The sequence below is a fragment of the Pristiophorus japonicus genome, chromosome 1, assembly GCF_044704955.1.
Source record: "Pristiophorus japonicus isolate sPriJap1 chromosome 1, sPriJap1.hap1, whole genome shotgun sequence".
NCBI classification, from domain to species: Eukaryota; Metazoa; Chordata; class Chondrichthyes; family Pristiophoridae; genus Pristiophorus; species Pristiophorus japonicus.
In genome coordinates this window covers 149,647,412-149,666,545 of record NC_091977.1, presented here as the reverse complement: position 1 = coordinate 149,666,545, position 19,134 = coordinate 149,647,412, and the positions used below count along the sequence as shown (strand labels likewise).

Genomic DNA, 19,134 nt, shown 5'->3' with positions numbered 1-19,134 from the left:
GTCCAGTGTCCCAGTGGAAATGCAGGAAGAGATAAAGCCGTACCAGTGGTACAAAGATGAAATGTCGATACAGGCAAACTGCCTTCTGTGGGGCAATCGGGTAGTGGTCCCCAAGAAGGGCAGAGACACTTTCATCAATGACCTCCACAGTACCCACTCAGACATCGTAATTGTTATGTATCGATGTGTGTATCGTCCTGCGTCCTGGGGGGGGGGAAGTGAGATGTTATGTATTGATGTGTGTATCGTCCTGGTACCTTAAATGTATAATAAGCACAATGGTACACCACAGAGGGCGCTGTGGTGGGAGACCTGAAAGTACCTGCAAGAGGTAGAATAAAAGGCTGACCACCACACCTGAGAGTCGCTCTGGAGCTGTATCAATAAAGGACTAAGGTCACAGCAGTTAGACCAACACCAGACTGTGTGGAGTCAGTGATTTGTGTGCTACATACACCACATTGGCGACAAGGAAGCGGACAAATTCCACACAACAATGGCTACTCTGGGCTCGCTAAAGGATTTTACCATGGGCAGTGATTGGAAGGCCTTTACGGAAAGGCTCGAGTACTACTTCACAGCAAACGACCTGACGGAGGACACGGACGCAATGAGAGATAAGCGTAAGGCGATATTGCTCTCCAGTTGTGGCGATGATGTTTACTGTCTCGTCAGGGATTTGCTGGCACCTGGGAGCGCCAGGGACAAGTCATACGAGGAGCTGACTGAACTCATTCGTGACCAGTTGAAACCGAAGGAGAGCATCCTCACGGCGAAATACAAATTTTACCATCACTGCAGACCCGAGGGCCAGGATGTCACCAAATATGCTGCGGACCTCAGGAGACTCGCGGCGCCGTGTGATTTTGGCGCACACCTTGACGAGGCGTTGCGGGACGTTTTCGTTATGGGGATTGGCCACGAGGGCCTCCTTCACAAGCTGTTCGCAACGGAACCCACAGTCACTCTGACAAAGGCCATCACCATCAGCCGGGCATATATGACCTCAACTTGCAGCACCAAGCAAATGATCCACACAGTCTCGCACCCGGCAGGATAGCGCCCACCACGGACAAAACTGCAGAACGTGGCTCTGCCTGGGGCAGAGAGCACGGACCTCGGGATCCTGGAACTCAGAGTCCGCTGAGGGGGGCCAATCGAGTAGCACCATGCTGGCGCTGCGGAGGAAGCGATGGGGCTCACCGTTGCAGGTTTGCGGAGTACACGTGCAATACCTGCCACACGAAAGGTCACCTTCAGCGTATGTGTAAAAGAAATCGGACTCACCATGTGGCTGAGGAGATGGGGGATGATCCACTGTTCAGCGAGGAGCAGGCAAAAGATGATGAGGTGTTGGGACTGTACACGTGCACCGACTATTCGCCCCCAATGATAAGGGAAGTAAAAATCAATGGAGTCCCTGTGAGTATGGAAGTGGACACGGGCTCGGGCCCATCGTTGATGAGTCGGAGAACTTTTGATAAACTGTGTATTAACCCAGCTGCACGACCCAAGCTGGTCCCGGTCACGGCGAAGCTGCGTAACTACACCAGGGAACTGATACCTGTTCTTGGCAGAGCGATGGTGCAGGTATCCCACGGAGACGAGACGCATGGTTTACCTTTGTGGGTCGTTGCAGGCGATGGGCCGACACTCCTCGGCCGGAGATGGATGGAGACGGTCCGTGGGAGCTGGGAAGACTTCACCACTCCACAGGCTGCTGCCCCCCGGGGTGCTGCCGTGCCCCGGGTCCCCAGAGAGCAGCGCCGACCGAGCTGGAGCTGCAGCCTCAATCCACCCACAGGCAAGCAGAGCAAGCCCCAGCCCTGGACCTCAAGCCACAGAGATCCTGCAGCCGTAGCCCCCACAGGCAAGCAGCCCAGCAGAGGCGGGCCTAGTGGAGGGGGGGGGAGGGGGCGGTGAGCCGGCGGGGCGCCGCGAGCAGGGTGCGAGGGATCCGGGATGGCCAGCGGATCGGAGGGGCCCACGCAGAGGAACAGTCGGGCGGCGGCAGCAGCTGGAGGTCGGCAGCCATGACGACCGCAGAGGGGGCCGCTACAGAGGCCGCAGGGGAGGCGGCAAGTGCGACGGCTAGAGAGGCCACGATGGCCGCAGGGGAGGCGGCTACGGGGGCCGCCGGAGAAGCGATGACGATGGTCGCAGGAGAGGCGGCAAGTCAGGTGGCAGCGGAGGGGAGTGGAGGCTGCAGTGGCGGAGGGCATCCGGAGCGGCGGAGAGCAAGATGGCGGCGGCCTCGTGTCCAGAGCAGCAGAGCATCAAAGATGGCGGTACCCAAGGAGAAGCCTCGTGGAATCCTGCTGCATCAAAGATGGCGCCTTAAAAAGGAAATGAGCTATGTTAATGTGAGATGACGGATTTATAATAAGAATTAATATTTTAATGCTGAATGGTCACTGTGTTTGTGTAAAATAAAGGATATGAGGCCTATAAAAGGCCGCGAGAGGCGTCGGAAGTTCGTTGGTGAGGCGTGAGTCCGGGGTCGGAGGCTTATAAAAGGCCGCGAGAGGCGTCGGGAGTTCGTTGGTGAGGCGTGAGTCCGGGGTCGGAGGCCTATAAAAGGCCACGAGAGGTGTCGGGAGTTCGTTGGTGAGGCGTGAATCCGGGGTCGGAGGCCTATAAAAGGCCGCGAGAGGCTTCGGGAGTTCGAGTAGGTAAAAAAAGGGATGAGGTCCTACGAAACTAATTTAAGGAGCTAGGAGCTAAATTAAAAAGTAGGACCTCAAAAGTAGTAATCTCGGGATTGCTACCAGTGCCACGTGCTAGTCAGAGTAGGAATCGCAGGATAGCGCAGATGAATACGTGGCTTGAGCAGCGGTGCAACAGGGAGGGATTCAAATTACTGGGGCATTGGAACCAGTTCTGGGGGAGGTGGGACCAGTACAAACTGGACGGTCTGCACCTGGGCAGGACCGGAACCAATGTCCTAGGGGGAGTGTTTGCTAGTGCTGTTGGGGAGGAGTTAAACTAATATTGCAGGGGGATGGGAACCTATGCAGGGAGACAGAGGGAGACAAAACGGAGGCAAAAGCAAAAGACAGAAAGGAGATGAGGAAAAGTGGAGGGCAGAGAAACCCAAGGCAAAGAACAAAAAGGGCCACTGTACAGCAAAATTCTAAAAGGACAAAGGGTGTTAAAAAAACAAGCCTGAAGGCTTTGTGTCTTAATGCAAGGAGTATCCGCAATAAGGTGGATGAATTACTGTGCAAATAGATGTTAACAAATATGATGTGATTGGGATTATGGAGACGTGGCTCCAGGATGATCAGGGCTGGGAACTCAACATCCAGGGGTATTCAACATTCAGGAAGGATAGAATAAAAGGAAAAGGAGGTGGGGTAGCATTGCTGGTTAAAGAGAAGATTAATGCAATAGTTAGGAAGGACATTAGCTTGGATGATGTGGAATCTATATGGGTAGAGCTGCAGAACACCAAAGGGCAAAAAACGTTAGTGGGAGTTGTGTACAGACCTCCAAACAGTAGTAGTGATGTTGGGGAGGGTATCAAACAGGAAATTAGGGGTGCATGCAATAAAGGTGCAGCAGTTATAATGGGTGACGTTAATATGCACATAGATTGGGCAAGCCAAACTGGAAGCAATACGGTGGAGGAGGATTTCCTGGAGTGCATAAGGGTTGGTTTTCTAGACCAATATGTCGAGGAACCAACTAGGGGGGAGGCCATCTTAGACTGGGTGTTGTGTAATGAGAGAGGATTAATTAGCAATCTCATTGTGCGAGGCTCCTTGGGGAAGAGTGACCATAATATGGTGGAATTCTGCATTAGGATGGAGAATGAAACAGTTAATTCAGAGACCATGGTCCAGAACTTAAAGAAGGGTAATTTTGAAGGTATGAGGCGTGAATTGGCTAGGATAGATTGGCGAATGATACTTAAGGGGTTGACTGTGGATGGGCAATGGCAGACATTTAGAGACCGCATGGATGAACTACAACAATTGTACATTCCTGTCTGGCGTAAAAATAAAAAAGGGAAGGTGGCTCAACCGTGGCTATCAAGGGAAATCAGGAATAGTATTAAAGCCAAGGAAGTGGCATACAAATTGGCCAGAAATAGCAGTGAACCTGGGGACTGGGAGAAATTTAGAACTCAGCAGAGGAGGACAAAGGGTTTGATTAGGGCAGGGAAAATGGAGTACGAGAAGAAGCTTGCAGGGAACATTAAGGCGGATTGCAAAAGTTTCTATAGGTATGTAAAGAGAAAAAGGTTAGTAAAGACAAACGTAGGTCCCCTGCAGTCAGAATCAGGGGAAGTCATAACTGGGAACAAAGAAATGGCAGACCAATTGAACAAGTACTTTCGTTCGGTATTCACTAAGGAGGACACCAACAACCTTCCGGATATAAAAGGGGTCAGAGGGTCTAGTAAGGAGGAGGAACTGAGGGAAATCCTTATTAGTCGGGAAATTGTGTTGGGGAAATTGATGGGATTGAAGGCCGATAAATCCCCAGGGCCTGATGGACTGCATCCCAGAGTACTTAAGGAGGTGGCCTTGGAAATAGTGGATGCATTGACAGTCATTTTCCAACATTCCATTGACTCTGGATCAGTTCCTATCGAGTGGACGGTAGCCAATGTAACGCCACTTTTTAAACAAGGAGGGAGAGAGAAAACAGGGAATTATAGACCGGTCAGCCTGACCTCAGTAGTGGGTAAAATGATGGAATCAATTATTAAGGATGTCATAGCAGTGCATTTGGAAAATGGTGACATGATAGGTCCAAGTCAGCATGGATTTGTGAAAGGGAAATCATGCTTGACAAACCTTCTGGAATTTTTTGAGGATGTTTCCAGTAAAGTGGACAAGGGAGAACCAGTTGATGTGGTATATTTGGACTTTCAGAAGGCTTTCGACAAGGTCCCACACAAGAGATTAATGTGCAAAGTTAAAGCACATGGGATTGGGGGTAGTGTGCTGACGTGGATTGAGAACTGGTTGTCAGACAGGAAGCAAAGAGTAGGAGTAAATGGGTACTTTTCAGAATGGCAGGCAGTGACTAGTGGGGTACCGCAAGGTTCTGTGCTGGGGCCCCAGCTGTTTACATTGTACATTAATGATTTAGACGTGGGGATTAAATGTAGTATCTCCAAATTTGCGGATGACACTAAGTTGGGTGGCAGTGTGAGCTGCGAGGAGGATGCTATGAGGCTGCAGAGTGACTTAGATAGAAACATAGAAAATAGATGCAGGAGTAGGCCATTCAGCCCTTCTAGCCTGCACCGCCATTCAATGAGTTCATGGCTGAACATGCACATCAGTAGGTTAGGTGAGTGGGCAAATGCATGGCAGATGAAGTATAATGTGGATAAATGTGAGGTTATCCACTTTGGTGGTAAAAACAGAGAGACAGACTATTATCTGAATGGTGACAGATTAGGAAAAGGGGAGGTGCAAAGAGACCTGGGTGTCATGGTACATCAGTCATTGAAGGTTGGCATGCAGGTACAGCAGGCGGTTAAGAAAGCAAATGGCATGTTGGCCTTCATAGCGAGGGGATTTGAGTACAGGGGCAGGGAGGTGTTGCTACAGTTGTACAGGGCCTTGGTGAGGCCACACCTGGAGTATTGTGTACAGTTTTGGTCTCCTAACTTGAGGAAGGACATTCTTGCTTTTGAGGGAGTGCAGCGAAGATTCACCAGACTGATTCCCGGGATGGTGGGACTGACCTATCAAGAAAGACTGGATCAACTGGGCTTGTATTCACTGGAGTTCAGAAGAATGAGAGGGGACCTCATAGAAACGTTTAAAATTCTGATGGGTTCAGACAGGTTAGATGCAGGAAGAATGTTCCCAATGTTGGGGAAGTCCAGAACCAGGGGTCACAGTCTAAGGATAAGGGGTAAGCCATTTAGGACCGAGATGAGGAGAAACTTCTTCACCCAGAGAGTGGTGAACCTGTGGAATTCTCTACCACAGAAAGTAGTTGAGGCCAATTCACTAAATATATTCAAAAGGGAGTTAGATGAAGTCCTTACTACTCGGGGGATCAAGGGGTATGGCGAGAAAGCAGGAAGGGGGTACTGAAGTTGCATGTTCAGCCATGAACTCATTGAATGGCGGTGCAGGCTAGAAGGGCTGAATGGCCTGCTCCTGCACCTATTTTCTATGTTTCTATGTTTTCTATGTACAATTAATGATAAGAGCTAATAAGGAAATCAGGGATCCGTTACCAGTTAATAACTATTTAATGTAACTGCTCAGTGTACCCGCAACCCGTTGGCGCAACATCTGTACCAGATAACATGTCCCATATAAATGCACTGTCAATGCATACCTGCCTTCCGTTGGACAAACAAGGTCGAGATCCCGGCAACGGCTTCGGGACTGCGGGGGGGAAGTGAGATGTTATGTATCGATGTGTGTATCGTCCTGCATCCTGGGGGGGGAAGTGAGATGTTATATATCGATGTGTGTATCGTCCTGCATCCTGGGGGGGGAAGTGAGATGTTATATATCGATGTGTGTATCGTCCTGGTACCTTAAATGTATAATAAGCACAATGGTACACCACAGAGGGCGCTGTGGTGGGAGACCTGAAAGTACTTGCAAGAGGCAGTATAAAAGGCTGACCACCACACCTGAGAGTCGCTCTGGAGCTGTTCAATAAAGGACGAAGGTCACAGCAGTTAGATTAACACCAGACCGTGTGGAGTCAGTGATTTGTGTGCTACGTACACCACAGTAATGATGAAAACGATAGCCAGATCCCACATGTGGTGGCCCAGTATCGATGCGGACTTAGAGTCCTGCGTGCACAGATGTAACACATGCTCGCAGTTAAGCAATGCACCCAGGGAGGCACTACTAAGTTTATGGTCTTGGCCTTCCAAACCGTGGTCCAGGGTCCATGTCGACTATGCAGGCCCGTTTTGGGTAAAATGTTCCTTGTGGTTGTAGATGTGTACTCCAAATGGATTGAATGTGTGATAATATCGGCAAGCATGTCCACTGCCACCACGGAAAGCCTGTGGGCCATGTTTGCCATGCATGGGCTACCTGATGACCTTGTGAGCGACAATAGGCCATGTTTTACCAGTGCCGAGTTCAAAGAGTTCATAGAAACATAGAAAATAGGTGCAGGAATAGACCATTCGGCCCTTCGAGCCTGCACCGCCATTCAATGAGTTCATGGCTGAACATGCAACTTCAGTACCCTATCCTGCTTTCTCGCCATACCCCTTGATCCCCCTAGTAGTAAGGACTACATCTAACTCCTTTTTGAATATATTTAGACAATTGGCCTCAACAACTTTCTGTGGTCGAGAATTCCACAGGTTCACCACTCTCTGGGTGAAGACGTTTCTCCTCATCTCGGTCCTAAATGGCTTACCCCTTATCCTTAGACTGTGACCCCTGGTTCTGGACTTCCCCAACATTGGGAACATTCTTCCTGCATCTAACCTGTCTAAACCCGTCAGAATTTTAAACGTTTCTATGAGGTCCCCTCTCATTCTTCTGAACTCCAGTGAATACAAGCCCAGTTGATCCAGTCTTTCTTGATATGTCAGTCCCGCCATCCCGGGAATCACCAACTTCGCTGCACTCCCTCAAAAGCAAGAATGTCCTTCCTCAAGTTAGGAGACCAAAACTGTACACAATACTCCAGGTGTGGCCTCACCAAGGCCCTGTACAACTGTAGCAACACCTCCCTGCCCCTGTACTCAAATCCCCTCGCTATGAAGGCCAACATGCCATTTGCTTTCTTAACCGCCTGCTGTACCTGCATGCCAACCTTCAATGACTGATGTACCATGACACCCAGGTCTCGTTGCACCTCCCCTTTTCCTAATCTGTCACCATTCAGATAATAGTCTGTCTCTCTGTTTTTACCACCAAAGTGGATAACCTCACATTTATCCACATTATACTTCATCTGCCATGCATTTGCCCACTCACCTAACCTATTCAAGTCACTCTGCAGCCTCATAGCATCCTCCTCGTAGCTCACACTACCACCCAACTTAGTGTCATCCGCAAATTTGGAGATACTACGTCTAAATTATTAATGTACAATGTAAACAGCTGGGGCCCCAGCACAGAACCTTACGGTATCCCACTAGTCACTGCCTGCCATTCTGAAAAGTACCCATTTACTCCTACTCTTTGCTTCCTGTCTGCCCAGCAGTTCTCAATCCACGTCAGCACACTACCCCCAATCCCATGTGCTTTAACTTTGCACATTAATCTCTTGTGTGGGACCTTGTCGAAAGCCTTCTGAAAGTCCAAATACACCACATCAACTGGTTCTCCCTTGTCCACTCTACTGGAAACATCCTCAAAAAATTCCAGAAGATTTGTCAAGCATGACCCGTAACAGAATCAAACATGTTAAATGCCACGTTCAAACCAGCATCCAATGGTCAGGCAGAGAGAGCAGTATAAGCTATCAAGCAAGGCTTGAAGAGGGTAACTGAAGGGTCACTGCAGACGCGTCTATCCCGAGTCCTGCTTAGCTACGGCACAAGACCCCACTCGCTACTGGGATTCCACCTGCTGAACTGCTCATGAAAAGGGCACTTAAGACAAGGCTCTCGTTAGTTCACCCTGATCTACATGAACAGGTAGCGAGCAGGTGGCTTCAACAAAGTACATATCATGATAGCGCAAATGTGTCACGCGAAATTGAAATCAATGATCCTGTATTTGTACTGAATTATGGACAAGGACCCAAGTGGCTTCCCGGCCCTATTGTGGCCAAAGAGGGGGAGCAGGGTGTTTCGGGACTTCAAAAGGACTCATTCACTGGAAACACTTGGACCAAATAAAACTCAGATTCACGGACCATTCTGAGCAACCCACCTTAGATCCTACCTTCTTTGACCCCCCAACATACACACCAGTGGCAACCGACACCGCGGTTGGCCACGAAGCAGAACCCATCACCCGCCGCAGCCCAGCAGGACTCACCACACCAGGCAGCCCAACAAGGCCAGCTGCACAGCAGCCCAGCGAGGGCCCAAAAAACGATTCATCAAAATCAGCATTTGCACCGAGACGATCAACCAGGGAAAGAAAGGCCATAGATTGACTCACCTTTTAAATAGTTACACTGTTGACTTTGGGGGGAAGGGAGGGGGGGGAGCAGGAGTGTTGTTATGTATATAAACTTGTATATACCTTGTACAGCAACCAGAGGGCTCATCCCCTGGAGTCCCAAAGGATCCCACAATCCCTTGAGAGTGCAGGTATTTAAAGAGGCTGAGAGGCACTCTGGAGACTTGCAATAAAAGACTTCGGTCACACTTTACTTTGAGCTCACAGTATCCAGTCAGACTCTTTATTAATATAAACAGGAGGGAGTTACACAGTGATGTTCCCTGGGGGTCGGTATTGGGACCACTGCTTTTTTTGATATATATTAATGACCTGGACCTGGGTATACAGGGCATAATTTCAAAGTTTGCAGATGACATGAAACTTGGAAATATAGTAAAAAATGAGGAGGATAGTAACAGACTACAGGAGGATATAGACAGACTGGTGAAATCGGCAAGTGCATAGCAGGTGAAATTTAACGCAAAGAAGTGTCAAGTGATACATTGTGGTAGGAAGAATGAGGAGAGGCAATATAAACTCAATGATACAATTTTAAAGGGGGTGCAGGAACAGAGAGACCTGGGGGTATATGTGGAAAAATCTTTGAAGGTGGCAGGGCAAGTTGAGAAGGCTGTTAAAAAAGCATATGGGATCCGTGGCTTTATTAATAGAGGCACAGAGTCCAAAAGCAAGGAAGTTATGCTAAACCTTTATAAAATACTGTTTAGGTTTCAGCTGGAGTATTGTGTTCAATTTTAGGCACCACATTTTAAGAAGGGTATCAAGGCCATAGAGATGGTGCAGAAGAGATGCGGGACTTCAGTTTTTTATGTGGAGAGACTGGAGAAGCTGGGGTTGTTCTCCTTAGAACAGAGAAGGTTAAGAGATTTAATAGAGGTGTTCAAAATTATGAATGGTTTTGATAAAGTAAATAAGGAGAAATTGTTTCCAGTTGCAGAAAGGTCAGTAACCAAAGAACACAGGTTTAAAGTGAGTGGCAAAAGAACCAGAGGTGATGTGTGGAAACCTTTTTTTTTTAAACACAGCGAGTTGTTGTGATGTGGAATGCACTGCCTGAAAGGGTGGTGGAAGCAGATTTAATAGTATCTTTCGAAAGGGAATTGGATAAATACTTGAAGGAATGAGGAAGGGAGTGGGACTAATTGGTTATCTTTACCACAGGCATGATGGGCCATATGGTCTCCTGTGTTGTATCATTCCATGATTCTAATATTCCCTATAATGTAATTGATGGAAGATTGGACATAGCTTCAGCTTAAGTCGTGACAATTTCATGTTGCACTGCAGTTTGATTGAAATTGATTATCATATATTATACATCAGACCATTGGGTTTCAGTTTTCATAGAAAAACAAATTACATTTCAGAATGTGATCCCAAAACACTATTACCAATTTTGAAATCCACTGTAATAAAATGAAATTAACATACCCTGTTGCCTGAAGCATGCCTTGGCTTTGTTAAGGGTTATTTTTAAGTTTTATGCTTTTTTTGATTATCGTTTTTTTTGAAGCAGGCTGACAACTTTTCTGCGTTTTCAAGGTGGGTTTGTATATTTCCTTCCGCCTCCCGGACTAAAGGTGACACTTCTTGGGGGAATTTAATTTTCAGGGACCAGCTGCTTGGAGTTTGGCGGAAGTAGCGTTGTTTTGGAGATTGACAGCCCGCCATCCAATGAGAGCTGGGGGCTGGGGAGGTCTGACCAATCAGCGCGGTGCAGAGGCCGACCTTCTGCATTTAGGCCGCCTGTCTGAGCGGAGCAGCGGCAGGGGCAATATGGTGTACATGGACAAGAGCCACGCCGATAAAGAGAGGTACACCCAGTGTGTCGGCGGCTTCTTGGGGGAGGTATGGGGATCCATGCTGCCACGCACCATAGTTTTACTGACAAGTCCTTGAATGATGTCTGTTTATTGATCACGTATTGCACATGCTGCTGTCTTGGGAATCAGGAAAGTACAGAGCAAATAGAATATTGATTAATCCCCTAAATATAGAATTGTATTATCTGAAAGTATTATCCTGTGTTGGAAAAGACAAGTGACTGGAAAACTGGCCACTGCTGTAGGCCATATAAAAGTGTATGAATACAGGTTTATATATTGAATAACTACTATTTAGCAGAAACAATTAAATAAGTGTTGTTTATGACTGTACAGCTTGGAGGAAAAGAAATCCAGACATTTATGGTGGAAATCGGTTAAAAATCAATTTAATCATACCCAGAGATGATGATGGAATCAGTGGAGGAGTTACATAACTCAGTCTCTGCTGTTACAATAATGTAAATTCCTCTAGAGTATTGGAGATGATTTTTGTGATAACCTAGGGAAATATGTTTTGAGGCGGGTTCAAAATCTAAATAAACCTTTTTGTCTTTGAAGATTTATTTGCATATATCCAGCATATATAAACAGCAAAAAGACTATAGCAGAAGGAAGAAGAATACCAGTAGAAAAGGTGAGATTAAGGAAGACTTCTGGTAGCTGCATTTTTGGATATATTGCATTCCCTGATAATTGCCGAATGTGTACTGAAGATAAAGCCCAAACAACCATGACTGCGGCATGGCCCTTATCTCCAAGTTGTACTTTGGCCTCTTCCCTACTCCTCCAGCTCCTTCTCCTCCTTTGAGCATCTTGTCTTTTTCCATTCCTCTTGCCTTTTTATTTAAGTTTGCTCTAGCATTCCCCAAGTCTCACATTGACTCCCATCTCCATATGTCCTTAGTTTCTCCTCCTTTAGCCTCTGCAGCACGCAACTCCTTATCGTGGGTGATTCCATTTTTCAATTTACTCCCCTTGCTCAGATTATTCCTCTCAATTCACTGTCTTTAACGATGCAATCTTCTTTTAACTGCTCTCCTCCATTGTCCAGCTCTGTGCGACTGCCCTTGCATGGTTGCATTCACATGTTTTTAATAAAGTCCTACATAATTGGAAATTGTTGTATCAGTTATAATAACTGTTTGTTTCTGTAAAGGCTGTTGAAAACCCAACATTTGGAGAAATTCGCGATGTTTGTGCAGCAGCAGGACTAATGGTGATTGTAGAGGTATTAGCATTAAACATAATAAATATCACTTGCTGATTATTGAACATTTCATTAAAGTTGCTGATTTTTTTCCCCCACATACCCATTAGTATACCTTTTACACTGTTTTTTCAGAATAAACTATACCCACGTGAGTGGAACAGAGATGTACAATTCAGAGGCAGAATACGCGTTCAATTGAAAAATGAAGATGGTTCCTTCTGTTTAGAGCAGTTTCCCACACGTAAGTAACTGAATCTGCTCAAATGTACATGTGTCTTGTGCACGAGATGATTTTTACTTTTCCTGAACAATGTCTATAACCCTGTGCACTTTACTTTTTTCAAAGCAATTAATGTAATTCCATCCATATCATAAACCATACTTTTGTTAATGGTACTAAGGTTTGACAAAGTATCACATAATAGACTTGTTAGCAAAATTAAAGCCCACAGGATTAAAGGGGCAGTGGCAGTGTGGATAAGAATTTGGCTAAGGGACATAAAGCAGAGAGTAGTGATGAACGGTTGTTTTTCAGATTGGAGGGAAGTATACGGTGATGTCCCCTGGGGGTCGGTATTAGGACCACTGCTCTTTTTGATATATATTAATGACCTGGACTTGGGTATAGATGGCATAATTTCAAAGTTTGAAGATGACACAAAACTTGGAAATGTAGTAAACAGTGAGGAGGATAGTAACAGACTTTAGGAGGATGTGGACAGACTGGTGAAATGGGCAGACAGGCATTTCAATGTAGAGAAATGTGAAGTGATACAATTTGGTAGAAATGATGAGTGGCAATAGAAACTAAATGGTACAATTTTAAAGGGGATGCAGGAACAGAGACCTGGGGTGTATGTACGCAAATCTTTGAAGATGGCAGTACAAGTTGAAAAAACTTTTTAAAAATGCATAAGGGATCCTTGGCTTTATTAATTGAGGCATAGAGTACAAAAGCAAGAAAGTTAGGCTAAACCTTTATAAAATAGGCCTCAGCTGTAGTATTGTGTTCAATTTTGGGCACCATGCTTTAGGAAGGATTTCAAGGCCTTAAAGAGTGTGCAGGAGAGATTTACTAGAATGGTACCAGGGTTGAGGGGCTTCAGTTATGTGGAGAAGCTGGAGTTGTTCTCCTTCCAGGAGAGAAGGTTAAGAAGGAAATTTGATAGTTGTTCAAACTCATGAGCGGTTTTGGTGGAGTAAATAAGCAGATACTGTTTCCAGTGGCAGAAGGGTCGGTAACCAGGACACAGATTTAAGGTGATTGGCAAAAGAACCAGAAGAGACATGGGGAAATCTTTTTATGTACGACTTGTGATCTGGAATGCACAGCCTGAAACGGTGGTGGAAACAGATTCAGTAGTAACTTTCCAAAGGGAATTTGATAAATTCCTGCAGGGAAAATATTTACAGGGCTTTGGAGAAAGATCAGGGTGTGCAATTAATTGGATATCTCTACCAAAGAGGCAATACAGTCACAATGGGCCAAATGGCCTCCTCCTGTGCTGTATCATTCTATGATTCTTTAAGATTTTGGTGTTAGTACATGTGTTGCATTGTTATGTGGTAAGATTTATTTGGCATAAAATACCTCTACTAGTCACATCATACCGCTTGAGCAGTGTGTGAAACTGATTTTTCAAATAACTTGTATTTATATAGAACATTTAACGTAGTAAAACCTCCCAAGGCACTTCATAGGAGAGTTGTGAAACAAATTTTCACACCGAACCACATAAGGAGAAATTAGGGTAGATAGACGGAGAGGTTTACGGAGGGAATTCCAGAGCTTGGGGCCTAGGCAGCTGAAGGCACACCACCAATGGTTGAACGATTAAAATAATGGATGCTCAAATAATGTATTGCATAAACTTAAACTGCTGAATAAACATAAGACAACAAACCAATAAACTTTCTGAATCCAGTTGTACAGGAGGCAGGCAGAATAGTGTGAAGATTCTGCTTGACATATGTACGCTGATACTAGTAGCTTTCCTTATTTGGACATCAGCAATGATCTTACAACTTGTACAGTGGTGGGTTGTATTCATTTTAAATGGAAACCCCTCTGTCTTGTGACACCGATTTATCTGTTTTGTTCTCTAGTTTGTGATACGAGACACACAGAAATTACAATATGGACACAGGCCATTCGACCCAATCAGTCTGTTCATGTTTATCTTCCCCCATGAGCAGTAGTCCTAATCCTATGTGCCCACTCTGTTCCTATATCCCTTTATTCCTGTTGCCATCAACCTCCTATCTACCCTATTCTCAAATGTTGATATGGTTTCTACTTCAATCACTGAGTCAGTGCATTCCACAGCCTTACATGATTCCACTTGCCTTGTTTTTTTTAATCTTGAAATTGACAAACATTTAATAATCAGGTGTTATAGCAGCAAAACCCTCCCTCCCTATTGGGAACAACAAAATCTTGTAAACTGTGGAGGCTTGCCCAATAGCTGTTATCAATCCAAGAGACTGATATAAGACTGACTTCATTCTTCAAACACAAAATGTGTCTTTGGCTGCTTAACTTGGAGTATGTATACAGTGTTGAAATAATATCTGTTCAGAAGATTTGCAAATTATTGAAAGCTTTCTTTGCCTTTTATGTTCATTAATTTCATGAGACCATGTGCTGTACTGATGGGACCATAATAGGATGACTTGTGCATTTTGACATTGCTTACTTTAACATTAAGGACCATAATATAAAATTGGGCAAATGCAATTTTAAGATTGCTTCAAAAGCAGAAAATTCTAAAACGACACAGCAGGCAATTAGCAGGTCAATGTTGTGAGTATAGTTCTTCATCAGAACTGATAGACAAACAAGTCTCCCAGTTGGGAGTGTGGGATGGAGGGGAGAAATGACCAATATTGCAATCACAGGAACAAAGTTAATGGGTTGAATAACCTGCAAACTGCTTAAAATAAAGGCGGGAAACATGATTTAAATGAGCATCTCCATGAAGCAATTGAAAGACTTAAAAAAAAAAAAACATGAAAATTGCGAACCGAAAAGCCTTGGGAGACAGGACCACACACAAAAATGACCAGCAAATAGGAGAAATTGGAGGGAGAAAAAATATCTGAAGATATATCGGAAGTAAGACATGAAAATGGAAAATTATGGAAATGTACTGTAGACCCTGACAAGAGACCAACTTCCAAATTCAAAGGCCCCAAGTTTCGACATGATTTGCTCCTGATTTTTACGAGCAACTGGTGTAGAACGGAGTATCTTAGAAATTGGAATTCTCGTCATTTAGTTTGCTCCAGTTCTAGTCAGTTAGAACAGTTTCACTTTGGAACAGAATTTTTTTTTCAAAAGGGGGCGTGTCCGGCCACTTGCGCCTGTTTTCAAAGTTTCGTCAGTGAAAACTTACTCCAAACTAACTTAGAATGGAGTAAGTGAAGATTTTTGCACACTCGAAAAAAACCTTGTCTACACTTTAGAAAATCAGACGTAGGTTACAAATCAGGCGTAGGGAATGGGTGGGGGGGGGGGGGGGTTTAAAGGGAAGTTTACAAACATTAAACACTTCAGTTTTACAAATAAAGAGATATCATCAATAATAAATGATAAATACATCAATAAATCAAAAAAAAATTAATAGTTAAAAAAAAAAATCAATAAATAAAACATTTTCTACTTACCGACTGCAGCACCGGGAGCCCTCCAACAGCGTGCTGGGATGCCCCTCCCCCCGAGTGTGTCTCTATTTCTCTGTCTGTCTGTGTGTGTCTCTCATTCTCTGTCTGCCAGTGTCTGTGTTTCTGACAGCGAGGTGGGGGGGAGGAGAAGGGGAAGGGATAGGGGAGGGGATGGGATGGGGAGGGGGGAGGGGAAAGGAGATGGGGGGAGGGGAGAGGGGGTGGAGGGAGGCTGAACGGGCCGGGCCCGAGACTTCGGGCAGGGCCCATCCCCAACACCAGATTTACAGGTAGATGGCATTGGGTCGGGTCGGGGGGGGGTGGTGGGAGGTCAGTTCGGGTCGGGAGAGGGAGGTCAGGTCGGGGGGAGGGAGGTCAGGTCGGATCCAGTCCGGGTCCGGAGGCGGGGGGGGGAGCGGGAGTCGGGTCCGGCCCAGGGGCGGTGGGGTGGAAGAGGGTGTCGTGTCCGGTCCGGAGGCGGGAAGCGGGAGTCGAGTCTGGTCGGGAGGAAGCAGGAGCTGAGCGTGGGAGGAGCCTTACTCACGCAGCCCCAGTGAGGCCATTCGGCCAGGGCTAGGGGCTGCGTGCTTTGGGTCCCTCCCACACAGTTTTGGGTGCCTGGAGCTACTGCACATGCGCGCCCACTGTAGCGCGCATGTGCAGAGGTCCCGGCACTGTTTTCAGCGCAGGGACCTGGCTCCGCCCCCTACTGCTCGTGCTACATTGCGCCGAGCGGCAAACGACCTGTAGGGAGCTGGAGAATCTGGAGGGTTTTTTTAGGCGCACTTTGTGGCGCGAAAAATGGTCGTCCAGGTCGGGACTGCGCCGTTCTAGGCGCGGCTCAAAACTTGGGCCCAAAATAGCTCCACTCTGAATATGCTCCAGTAGTTTTAAAAGTGTCCTTCAATGTGCTAAATGATGCCAAAATGTAGTAATCAAAACTCTTTGAAACTCCTCTTCAAATGGACTTTCAACCTGATTAATAACAATTCACTATAAACTAGTAGATCTCCTGGGGCATTGCTACCATCAGTATTCCAGGGCCTGAAGCATGGTTTCTGCTGTTTTGAGATCTGTCTTTAACCATTATGACCACCATAGACAATCCCTTGAAATCGAGGGAAGATTTGCTTCCACTCTAAAAGTGAGTTCTCGGGTAACTGTACAGTCCAATACAGGAATTAGTCTCTGTCACAGATGGGACAGACAGTGGTTGAAGGAAAGGGTGGGTTGGGAGTCTGGTTTGCCGCATGCTCCTTCCGCTGTCAACTCTTGATTTCTGCATGCTCTCGGCGATGAGACTCAAGGTGCTCAACACCCTCCCGGATGCTCTTCCTCCACTTAGGGCGGTCTTGAGTCAGGGATTCCCAGGTGCCAGTGGGGATGTTGCACTTTATCAAGGAGGTTTTGAGGGTGCCCTTGGATCGTTTCCTCTGCCCACCTGGGGCTCGCTTGCTGTGTCGGAGTTCAGAGTAGAGTGCTTGCTTTAGGAGTCTCGTGTCGGGCATGCGAACAATGTGGCCCGCCCAATGGAATTACTTGAATTAAATAAGTTATTACAGTCACATACTTGTTATTAGTTCCTTTTTATTATTGGCATGCTCAACATATTCCCAAAAACTTTCACACGAAATCTTCAGTTTAGTCCTGTTTGGAAATGCTTATCCTCCTATACTGGATCCAGGGAGTGGAGCGTGGGGCACAGAATTAGGAAGAGTTGCAGTGGGGCTGAGGAAATTAAAATACATTGTCACTTCTTCGAAAGTCAGATCTACATAGCTGCGGGAATGGATGAGACCTAAATTTAGGCAGAAAAGTCCTAAAGTGCTACGATCATGTACGGGGAAAAATGAATAAAATTGGTTATACCTATATCAGGAAATGGGTTGTTAGTGATGGCTTCTGATCTGGAGAAGCTATATGCATCTAAGTGAAGGAAATAGTTGGCTGATTACCAGTGACCAATTAGCTTGGTTGGGGGAGGAAAGGGACATCATACCATGCTGGAGAGGAGGACAGGGGCACCAAACTCTTTTATTTTTTTTCCAATATTTTAGTCGACTATCTCTAGTGTTAGTGAAAGATGTTTCTATTGAATCTCCAGAAGAGTTTATTGGTACTGAAAACAGAACAGTGCAAACTAATAGGCTCTTTAAAAATCGCTATAGTAAATCTTTTAAGAAATTGCTATTTTTTTTTTCTCTCCCTCTTTCCCCCCCCCCCCCCCCCCCCCCCTCCCAGGTAAATCAGTAATGTTGTATGTAGCAGAAATGATTCCAAAACTGAAAACCAGGACCCAAAAGGCTGGAGGAGGTGATCAGAATGCACAACCAGGTGAGGGTGGCAAGAAGAGCAAGAAGAAGAAGAAGAAGTGATTCTATTGCTAATGCTGACTTTAGTTATATTTATTTTGAAATCATTCCTGTATAATAAACCCATTGAGCATTCTGGGTTTTTTTTGGTCTGTAATGTAGGACAAAATTGGCACCATCTTTTCTTTAAATTTAGTAATCTAAGTAGCGGGAGGAAAGAAATTCAAAACATTGCAATTTCTTTAGATTAAATTAGGAACATTTTCAGGTTTTCAAAATCGTGCCCTGCTGCAGTCATTATATTGTCGCACTGCATGTCTGGATGGAAGTTGGTATCTCTTAATAAAATGAGTATAACTCATATATTCTATATCTTTTGGACAGAATTAATGGTTATGCTATATATGTCTCTAAAACTGCTAATCCATTTTTGAATGTAAGTGCTTTCCATATTTTTGAGTGTTCAACAGAATGGAGCTTTAAAAAGTGGAAACTGAACAGTTGAAGTCTAAATTTAACAGCCCTACTTTTAGGGGGAGATCAATATCAGTTTAAAAAGACAGAAGTGTGGCATTTAAAGTAAGAATTTATCAAAACATGAAACTGCAAAGGATGTCATTCACTAGCTGTAAAGCATGCTAAAGCTGCCTGACCGGTTTCTCGCTTAAAAATAAATTTATGTTCTTTGTTTACCTGAATGTAATGAAAATAAATAGTTCTGTTTTCAATTGCAATTTTTTCTTAGTTGCCGAAACCTCACTGATATTTAAGTGCAAGATTGAAAATGCACTTGGGAACATGGGAAAGTACAGGATCGGAAAGGACCACATGTCTGTTGGGCCAGTCCCAAAAAACGATGACTTTCATTTGCCCATTCCCTCAGTCATCCAGTTCAGCCCCAAATATTTCCACACTATCTGCTTCTACATATTCATTGGCCTTTTTGTAAATTGTCTGTGAACCTTCTTGCTTCTATGCGTGAGTTAACATCCCTAATTCTAAAGTTTGTGGTAAGCTGGAACATA

The 19,134-nt window shown here is 45.4% G+C and overlaps 1 protein-coding gene and 1 long non-coding RNA gene across 4 annotated transcripts in view; one reads left to right on the top strand and one right to left on the bottom strand.

Annotated features, from left to right (window-relative positions):
- The window catches only part of LOC139233871 (uncharacterized), a 58,824-nt gene extending 48,147 nt beyond the window's left edge, over positions 1–10,677 (bottom strand). For 2 of the 3 annotated variants that reach the window (XR_011588234.1, XR_011588242.1), the window contains exon 1: positions 10,530–10,677. This is a non-coding gene — a long non-coding RNA (uncharacterized lncRNA). Of the gene's footprint in view, positions 1–1,287; positions 1,798–10,529 lie in introns of those variants that run through there. The other variant, XR_011588237.1, reaches the window with a different exon arrangement.
- A 129-nt stretch (positions 10,678–10,806) lies between these two features.
- Positions 10,807–18,837, top strand: srp19 (signal recognition particle 19). The gene is made up of 5 exons (XM_070864405.1): positions 10,807–10,912; positions 11,483–11,558; positions 12,081–12,152; positions 12,267–12,375; positions 18,039–18,837. Exons 1-5 carry the CDS (start codon positions 10,875–10,877, stop codon positions 18,170–18,172), a joined length of 429 nt encoding a protein of 142 aa, XP_070720506.1. The 5' UTR covers positions 10,807–10,874; the 3' UTR covers positions 18,173–18,837.
- Positions 18,838–19,134: the final 297 nt, after the last annotated feature.

What these genes read in the sequence shown, in the direction of transcription:
- srp19 (XM_070864405.1), top strand. Translation starts at nt 10,875, where the DNA reads ATGGTGTACATGGACAAGAGCCACGCCGATAAAGAGAG. An exon ending in GACTAATGGTGATTGTAGAG is followed by an intron (nt 12,153 to 12,266) that starts GTATTAGCATTA and finishes CTGTTTTTTCAG; the next exon opens with AATAAACTATACCCACGTGA. An exon ending in TTTAGAGCAGTTTCCCACAC is followed by an intron (nt 12,376 to 18,038) that starts GTAAGTAACTGA and finishes CCCCCCTCCCAG; the next exon opens with GTAAATCAGTAATGTTGTAT.